At 43.1% G+C, this 9,567-nt stretch overlaps 2 protein-coding genes across 7 annotated transcripts in view; one reads left to right on the forward strand and one right to left on the reverse strand.

The window, feature by feature from the left end:
* Positions 1-2,448, forward strand: part of Acbd7 (acyl-CoA binding domain containing 7) — a 5,294-nt gene extending 2,846 nt beyond the window's left edge. The window contains exons 2-4 of one of the 2 annotated variants that reach the window (XM_031358981.1): positions 1,773-1,893; positions 1,995-2,057; positions 2,148-2,448. In XM_031358981.1, the coding sequence (XP_031214841.1) occupies positions 1,773-1,893; positions 1,995-2,057; positions 2,148-2,221 (258 nt within the window). In that variant the 3' untranslated portion in view covers positions 2,222-2,448. The remainder of the gene's footprint in view (positions 1-1,772; positions 1,894-1,994; positions 2,058-2,147) is intronic. The other variant, XM_031358982.1, reaches the window with a different exon arrangement.
* Positions 2,449-3,374: 926 nt separating this feature from the next.
* Positions 3,375-9,567, reverse strand: part of Olah (oleoyl-ACP hydrolase) — a 41,594-nt gene continuing 35,401 nt past the window's right edge. For 3 of the 5 annotated variants that reach the window (XM_031359162.1, XM_031359161.1, XM_031359163.1), the window contains exons 7-10: positions 8,951-9,050; positions 8,328-8,491; positions 4,376-4,458; positions 3,375-3,973 (exon numbers count right to left, since the gene is read on the reverse strand). In XM_031359162.1, the coding sequence (XP_031215022.1) occupies positions 3,810-3,973; positions 4,376-4,458; positions 8,328-8,491; positions 8,951-9,050 (511 nt within the window). In that variant the 3' untranslated portion in view covers positions 3,375-3,809. The remainder of the gene's footprint in view (positions 3,974-4,375; positions 4,459-8,327; positions 8,492-8,950; positions 9,051-9,567) is intronic. The other 2 variants (XM_031359164.1, XM_031359166.1) reach the window with 1 other exon arrangement.

Raw genomic sequence — 9,567 nt, forward strand, 5'->3', positions numbered from 1 at the left:
TTTTTAAACTGGTATAAATGTTGGCAGATTGTTCTGGAAGTGAAAACATAGATAGAATTCCTTCTTTAGTTACAATCTCCCAATTTTATTTATAAATTATAACACAGGTCCTTTGTTTTTTGGGGGGTAATTTTTCAAAAAAGAGTCTTGCTTTGTAGCCCAGGCTAGCCTCCAACTTCAGCTGATCCTCAGCTTCTCTAGTGTTAGGATTGCAGATGTTTACTTTCACACCTGGTCTGACTCATTTCCTTTCTAATAATGTAGCTAAAGCAGGGGGTTGGGGGTGTATGTCTTCTGGCCTGGACATGTAGCAGTGGTAGAATGTTTGCAGAAAACCCTGGCCTTGACCCCAAACACCACAGAAATGGGGGAGAGGGACATGCCTTTAATTCTAGCACTTGGGAAGCAGAAGCAGGTGGACCTCTGAGATCAAGGCCAGCCTGGTCTATAGATGGAGTTCCAGAATAGCCAGGGCTAAACTGAGAAACCCTGCCTTGAAAAACCAACCAGCCAACCAAACAAGAATAGTGGTGTGTGTGTGGGGGGGGTGATTTTATAATTAGAACACACACACACACACACACACACACACACACACACACACACACACGCTGTGTGTGTGTGATTCAATAACTTAAGTACCTTGACTGAGGAATTATCTTCCTAGTTCAGTTTTTCATCAAGGGAGAGTTTCCCAAAGGGCTTTATAAATATGTAGGCTGACTGTTCGCTTTCTACAGAAGGTGACGAAAGTAAACTGTGAGTCACCTTCAGAGGCTGTCTTCAGAAGGGAGAGATTTGACCGGAAGTGTCCAGAGGTCCCGTGTGCTCCTTTGATGTGGTGTCCTGTACTCATGGTGAATGTTATTCCCAACACAGGAAGGATGGGAACAGGAGGGCCTTAAAACACACTCATAAACATGAGAGGACATTGAACAGAGCAGAAGAAGATCACATCCAACAAGGATGCTGTAAACCTACCCAGCAGAGATAGAAATACCTGCCCTAGGAGCCCGGATCCCAGAGCTCAGGAATATAGGGACGGTGGTGTTCCTTTGGCCTAGAATGCTTGGAAAGTAACTGTCGGCTGCTGCTCATGTAAAGATGTTTCAACCATAGTAACTCTCTGCTCCACTCACCAAGGATGTACCTGATGGTCTCTGACTTGGCTCCTACTGTGGGCCAGTAGACAGGGGCTTGATAGTAGGTACAAAGGTGAATGTAAGCTATTACACACATTAAGTTATGCTTGCCTTTTATTCTGGGTATCTCTGGGAATGCATGATGTAATTTGGCCCAGCCTTCGTGAATTCCATCCAGGTTATCAGGAGCAGCTTTTCCAGTCTGTGTCTTCACATTGGGTACCTGCACACCCTTACCCAAGATTCATTGCAAGTGGAGCTTCTGAGGCAGGTTCCTTCCCACTTCTTGTAGCCACTCCCACCTCTGTTGTCAGAATAATGGCTGCTCACCAACTCTTCTCTATAGAGTGATTTCTCTTCGGCATTTGTTATAGAGAAGGGAGGAGAGGAAAGGGGAGGGGAAGAGGAGAGGGGAGGATAGGAGAAATTACCAAAAAAAATTTGTTCAGGATGAGACACATTTTATAATCAACACAGAGTAAGGTAAACAACTTCATTTTCCTGGAAGTCAGTTGACACGAGATTTATAATTTTTAAAAAATTGGATTTTCTGTGTGTAACTTGCTTGCAGGTATGTATATACACCACACGTGTATGCCTTTTGCATGTCCTTCCCTTCTTTTACCCTAGGCTGATTTTGACCAGGCCACACAAGACGTGAGGAAGCTCAAAAGCAGGCCAGAAGATGAAGAACTCAAGGAACTCTACGGGCTCTACAAGCAGTCGGTCATTGGAGACATCAACATTGGTGGTACCTGATCTTTGTTTCAAACAGACAGATGTTCTTTTTAGCAAGCTATTGTAGTAGTGCACAATGAAAGAAACATTGTAATGCTTTCCTTCTCTTTGCAGCCTGCCCAGCAATGCTAGACTTACAGGGTAAGGCCAAGTGGGAAGCATGGAACCGCCGAAAAGGTTTGTGAGTCTTGAATGAGGTTATAACAACTCTTCTTTGCCACCGCTGCCCACACCAGTTGGTGAGAAAATGTGTCTGTGTCTCTCTAGGGTTGTCGAAGGAAGATGCCATGTGTGCCTATATTTCTAAAGCGAGAGAGCTGATTGAGAAATATGGAATTTAGAATGTGATGGAGGAGACAGATTGCCTTTGGAAGCCTTCTTATGCATTAGTAACTCTCTAAATAAAGTCATGTATTTTTCCTATTAGCATGAATTGTAATACTTAGGACTATGTCAACATAGTTACCTGACTTTACTTACTTGAGCAAGGTGACTTTAAAAAGTTCCTTTTCAAAAATTGTTCGTTCCATAGTATCCATATGTGCTTTAATAAATGGGTTTTTTGGCATTTATGTCTGTGTGTGGATATTTATATGTGTGTGTTGAGCACATATATGTATATATGTGGAGGCCAGAGGACAGCCTGGGATTTTTTCCCCAGGTATGCTGTTTACTTCCTGTGAGGCGAGGTCTCTCATTGGCTTGGAGCTCAACAAGCATGCTGGACTGACTAGTCTAAGTGTCCTCTTCTCTCTTCCTCTTCAGCACTGAGATTACAGAGGTGGCCCAGTGTTCCAGACATGTTATGTGGGACCTGGGGCTTGAATTCAAGTCTTTACACTTTCGCTTTCAGAGCCAGACTTTTCCCAGTGCTTCAGGAAAGGGACCTGGAAGGGTCACGAGTTGAGACAGCCTGGGCTACATGGTGAGACCCTGTCTCACCAGTTAAGACAGCCTGGGCTACATGGTGAGACCCTATCTCAAAATACAGAAAAGCCAAAAACCGAAGGGAAAAGTACAGAGATCAGATAAACAGAACAGTTCCTTTGCCGCACCACGTAGCTTTATGTTTCCGCATGTGTGGGCACTAGGGAGTGGCAGAAAGACTTGGCTTCAGGCTACTTCTTGACTTACTAGTTGATAAGGAAAAGTTACAGAACCAGGCTGTGGCTTGGCTGCTCCTGGAAGAGCTTTGAGTTCCAGCCAATCACTGAGGTCTTCCTATCACAGTGAACAGTAATCGCTAAGGGCTGTGTTTTGATTATTCTTTCTGATGAAATAGGTCTAATGTATATTTCTAAAGATCAAACTTTGAGTCACAGTGTAGTGTAAGAGAAGTGATGATTTCCCTCTGTCAATCACTCTTGCCACTAAAATTCTGCAAGAGGCTGCAGGCATAGCTCTGTTTGGAGGCACTTTGCTGATAAAATGTTGTATAAATGGCAATCAAATTAGATTCTAATGAAATACTGAATGATTCTACTAGACATTTTCTTCCTTTAGCAATATTTTTATTTATTCTTTGAAAATTTCATAAGTGTAAACAGTAGGTTTTGATGGTATCTGCTTCTCTCTTGCCTTTCCAACCCCTGTGATGGACGTCCCCAATGTGCACGCCTCCTGGTTTCCCACTGAGTCCCATTAGAGCTGCCTGCTTGTGCTACAAGGGTGTGGTGTCATTTACTGGAGCATGGTAACCTACTGGTGCCAACATCCCCCAAAGAAAAGCTGCCCCCTCTTCCCTCTGCAGCTGTCAACTCCCAAGAGTGCTTCTGCTCCACTTCAGCCCATGTCCTTTCCCCAGAGAGATAAATGTTCCATGAAGAAATTCATTTATATGTATTTTCCAACCTCCTAAGAACTAAAAGCTGGACCTGGAGGAACAGCTTGGGATCAGTTTGCATATTGGCAACTCCAAAGAAAGCTCATCTAGAAGCAGTCAAGTGAGGAGAGTTCCAAACACTTGGCGATGTAGTTCTTGATAAAGTTCTCGTTGTCCGGTTCCATCAGATAAAAGTGGTCGCCTGGCAGCTTGTGGACATCAAACTTCCCACTGGTTATGTCTTTCCAGCCTGAGAAGTACACAACATTGTCTGCAGTAATTAACAGCAATACACAACATTGTCTTCAGTAATTAACAGCAGTACACAACATTGTCTGCAGTAATTAACAGCATCGGTCAAAGACAACAGAAAACCTGCTCCCCGGTAATAGCACCTGGTGAAGTAGTTCACTAAAAGTTGACTCTCAATGACTGAGTTACATCCAGAGTCTCAGGTTCTGTGTATCCTGTATTTTTAATCACTTGAAAACCTATCTGTATTCAGTGGTGTGACCTGGATCCTCATTTTACAGGAGACCAACATGTCTTTGTTTATATCCAGTAAGACCTGGGCTGCTTTCCTATCTGTTTCAGTGACTACTAGCTAGCATTTACTCAGAACCATCCAACACAAATTTCAATAAAATACCCCAAATTATAAAAGCAGTTTCACCTTCTATATCCTTTATTGTATCTTCAGATCCAATAAAGCACGTTATGTCCCGAGAAAGAAGTGCTTTGGAGGGTTTGTTAAAGCTGTAAACATGAAAGAGCTTGTTTGAAATTTTCATTTTTAACATCCCAGGGTCTTTCCCTCTTCCCGACTTCACTGAGCTGAAACAGATCACAGCCTTGCTTCTCACCCAGGTCACAGCCTTGCTTCTCACCCAGGTCACAGCCTTGCTTCTCACCCAGGTCACAGCCTTGCTTCTTACCCTTGCTTCCACCAGTCCCAGTAAGAGAGACAGGCTGAGGGGCTGCCTCTCTCCATTAGAACTGACCTGAGGTTCCTGTGGCCCAGGCTGTTTTCCTGTCATGAGTTAAGCACTAGAATTAAATTGCCCTTCTAGAAATAGAGGAATGAGAGCTGGAGAGATGGTTCAGCTATTAAAGGCTAGGCTCACAACCAAAAATGTAAGAAATAGAGGAATTTGTTTGATAGTCTGCCACAGTCAACTTGACCCAGCTGGACAAAGAACCAGGGAACTTGTAAATGATCATTAAGAGTGACCTAAGCAAGGAAATCTTACAAAGACAAGACAGAATGCCTAAGAGGTTGGGGCACATCTGTAAACAACAGCAAGTATGGAATCCGTGGCAGACGGAAGCTGGAACTACACAGGGAGAACTGGGAAGGACCTCAGGCACCGCGTGAACATGGTACACATCCATACATGCAGCCAAAACACTCATGCACATAAAGTAAATCCTTAAAGTGACTTCAGGTAGAAAATGGGCTAGGCTCAAGCGTGACATCATTAAATCATCACAACCCCATGGGATGTCACTATTTTACTGCATAGACTATTACATACACATGCTCAGAGTCTCACAGCTACTAAAAACTCAGGCAAGAAGTTTTGATCTTAAAGGATGGACTCTGGGGAAGACACATTTATCTTCTGAGCACATCTTGACTGTGACAAGCCTTTTCACACACCATCTCATTGAATGTACATAGTGATGTTAGTTGTGACTGGGCATAGTAATGCATGGGCATAATCCCAGGAGTCAGGATGCCAAGGCAAGAGGATAGCAAGTTTAAGACCCATCTGGCCTACTGAGCAAACTCACTGGTAACCTCAGCTACATAATGGGATCACATTTCAAAAATCCAAGGTCTAGAGAGCATCTCAGGGGCAGAATGCTTGCTTAGGCTGAACAAAGCCCTGGGTTCCTAGCCACCAAATCAATAAAAACTTTTATGTTGACAATTATAGTTGTGTGCATGATATTTTTGATAACTATGTGGATTATAGACACTAAGTCAAACTATACAGCATCTCCCTTCTTGTTCCTTTTGATGGTGCGAACATTTAGAAGCTGCTACTCTGAGAACTGCACTCACCGTGGTGTCCAGTGGATCTCCAAATTGTATTCTTCTTATCAACAGAAACTCTCTGCTCTGCCTAGCATCTCCCATTCCTCCCCAAAGCCCTTTCAAATAGTAAGCTCAATTCTTCTCTCTTTGTCTATATGCTGATGTTCATAGATTCCACACATGTGAGGCTTTGCTTCACATTTATTGTTTTCAGATATATAATTTGTAAATATTTTCTCCAAATCTATAGACCTCACTGTTGATTCGTTTCTTTGCTATGCTTTAGGGTCATATTAAAAAGAGAGTCATCACCTAAAATAACATCATAAAATTTTTCCTGTATGTTTTCTTCCAGAAGTTTTATTGTATCAGATACTTGTTTCTACAGTTGCCTTTTAATTCAATTTTGAATTGATATTTGCACACACATGAACACACACACATATTATTGTATAATGTATGTGTGAAGTAAAATTCCAGTTTCCTTCTTTTACAATGGATATCCACTTTTCTAAAACTGTTTATTAGTTACAGAGACTGTGTGCTGGGGCAACAAGATGGTTCAGTGGGCAAAGATGCTTGCCACCAAGCCTCATTGCCTGAGTTCAATGCCTGGGACCTGCACTGCAGAAAGATCCAAGGCACAAAAATTATCATCTGACCTCCACATGTGTACTTTGGCATGCACATGCATTCACCCACACACAGGTAAATAAATAAATAAAATTCACTAAAGAGATGTCCTCTCCCTATAGCATAATCATGGCATATACATTTTGCTACTTTGTATAAATATATGGATTTGTTTGTGGGCTCTCTAGTGCTATGTATCAGTTGGTGTGTCTCTTATTAAGCCAGTATGCTGTTGTTTCAATTCCTAAATCTTATTTTTTAATTAATAAATTTTAGATTACGAGGAAAGGCAGATGTCTCAGCGCTGTCTCAGGTGTCCCTGTTCTTGGCAGCCCCTTGTGAACCCAACAAATGTACGCTACTGTTTCAACCAACAAATTAAAAACAGTTAAATGGAGACAGCTGCATACAAACTGATCTCTTTTTGAACACTTTGAAACCCAGCTCTTAGTGACCCTCAAGACTGCAATACAGTAGGTATCGATATGTGTATATAGCCACTGAGATGTACACAGGGCTCCTGGGCTTGTTTGCCCCCAACCTTAGGGTCTTTGACCCGTCTTTCATTGATTTTTCTTTTTAAGGATGTAAGAAGGACCTAGTTAAATCCATCCACATATGGATATGCAGTTGGTCGAAACTCAGACCCCTGTAGCTGTGAAGGTTCACTTCTGTGCTCTCTCCCATTCCAGCGGAGCTCAGACCTCCGTAGCTGTGAAGGCTCACTTCTGTGCTCTCTCCCATTCCAGCGGTCTGTGTGTCGGCTTTGTGTTGCTTTCTTTCCTATGGCTCTGTAGCATGATTTGAAATGGAGTACGGTGATACTGCCTTGACTATTTTTTATTTGTTTGTTTGGTTGTTTGTTTGGTTGGTTGGTTTTCTCAGAATTGCTTTAGCAATTTAGTCTTTGGTGTCGCTGCATGAATTTTAAGAATTCGCCCCACCCATTATGAAAGCTATCATTAGAATATTATTGGGCATTACATTGATTTTTTTAGATTGTTACTGCATATTAGCTCTTCAAAATGTATTCTTTCCCTCCTCCCTTTCTCTCTGTCATTCATTTAGTAGATAGGTCTTAAATCCTGACTCTGACTGAATTCAGAAACACAAAATAGCTTACTCTAGTGAGGAGATCAATCAGGTAGAAACAGAGAGAAGGGGGTTAACCTGGAACATGTAGGGTGCCAGGAAGAACTTTGAGACTGAAGATGGGTGATGAATGGAGAGGCAGGGAAAGGATGAGATTGTCTTGGTTCTCAGGATGCCTGTGTCAACTTTCACTGGCAAGTAGCACACATTCATACACCCACACCGACACTCACTCACAGAAACGGACAGACACATTGACACACACACTCATATACACACACTTGTTCACAGAGACAGATACATACCCACACACACTAAGAGAAACACACAGACATGCACACTCACAGAGACAGACAGACACGCACACTCAGACATACACTCATATACACACACACACACACTCAGAGAGACACACAGACATGCATGCACACTTAGAGAGACGCACAGACAGATACACTCACAGAGACAGACAGACACATACACAGAAACACACGCTCAGAGAGACACATAGTCATGCACACTCACAGAGACAGACACACAGAAACACACACTCAGAGAGACACACAGACATGCACACTCACATACTCAGAGAGACAAACAGACACACACATTCACAGAGACAAACACACTCATACACACACACACTCAGAAAGACACACAGACATGCACACTCACAAAGACAGACACACATTCTCAGAGAGACACACAGACAAACACACTCACACACACTCAGAGAGACACACAGACATGCACACTCACAAAGACAGACACACACTCAGAGAGACACACAGACACACACACACATTCACAGAGACAGACACACACACAGTGTGTATGCTCACGTATCTCAGTTACTTACATGAATTTTTTTACAATGTGAGCATCTGCCTTCAGCAAAGGAATATATTGCTTCAGAAAATCCTGGTCTTCAATGAGATGCTTGGGAGTGCCTCCAAAAATCAGAAGGTGATCTCTGACTTGTTCTTCTGACAATTTGTTAAGATCAGGAACTTGAGGCCGAGACTTGAAACACCAACAAATACAAGGCTGAATGTTCATGAAACAAACTGGCCCAAAACCTCAAGCCTACCTCTTTAAATCAATGATGTCGAAGAAAGTGTCATAGTAACCTTAGATTCATAGTGATATCCAAACGGCACTCCTGATTTAGAATGCTAAGTCAGCCCCAGCCTGTATAGAGAGAATGGAGAAGCATACTGGGAACAGAAAGCAGGAAGGGGTAGCATTACCTCAGAGGGACAGAGACAAAGAGAAAACAGTCAAAGACAGAGACAAAGAGAAAAGGCTGAAATTCCTTTCAAGGGGGATGGAGCAAAACGTGTTGAAAGACCTCAGGAGGTTTCTCTAATGCCCAGGATTGCTCTCCTGTCAGCTGGGACCAAAGGAGAGCAAAGAACACCCAATCCTTAGTACCCCACTTCCCTCTCCTTCATTCTCCATACCAGGAAAACCAGGACTTACCTGAGGGGCAGGTGCACTGGACAGAAAGATATGCAGGGGTTCCATTTTGTATTTCTCCTTTAAGTGCAGTGCAGTAACAAAAGCAATGTAGGATCCCAAGCTAAACCAGGGAAGAGGCAAACGTGATAGACGGCATTGAAAAAAACTCATGGCATCCCGGTATCACAAACACAGCAGTACCTGTTGGGTGGGCCAAAGCTAAACAGGATGATAACTGGTTTGCAGAGAGCATATTACTGATGATGCGTGTCGATGTAAGAAGTGTTTCAAGACTGAGAGATGGAGCACTTCTAATCCCCAGAACCAATGTAAAAAGCCCAGTTCTGCTGCTCAAGCCTGAAATCTCAACAGTGCAAAACTGAGGGCCAGAGAAGGGAGGGTCCCTGGAAAATCGTGGTCCTGCTAGCTTGGCCTCCACGGTACAGTTTCAGGCCTCTGGGAGATCTTAAACAAAAGTTAGCTGGTAAGCAAGGACACATGGTCATCCTCCACTTTCCCATGTATTTTAGGCACATGCACACATACACTCACATACATCACACACACATACAGAGAGGGGGGGAGCAAACAAGCAGAGACCAGGAAGGGAGAGGAAAAGAAAGGAGGAGGGGAAGGGG

The sequence above is a fragment of the Mastomys coucha genome, unplaced genomic scaffold (assembly GCF_008632895.1).
Source record: "Mastomys coucha isolate ucsf_1 unplaced genomic scaffold, UCSF_Mcou_1 pScaffold7, whole genome shotgun sequence".
Taxonomy (NCBI): Eukaryota; Metazoa; Chordata; class Mammalia; order Rodentia; family Muridae; genus Mastomys; species Mastomys coucha.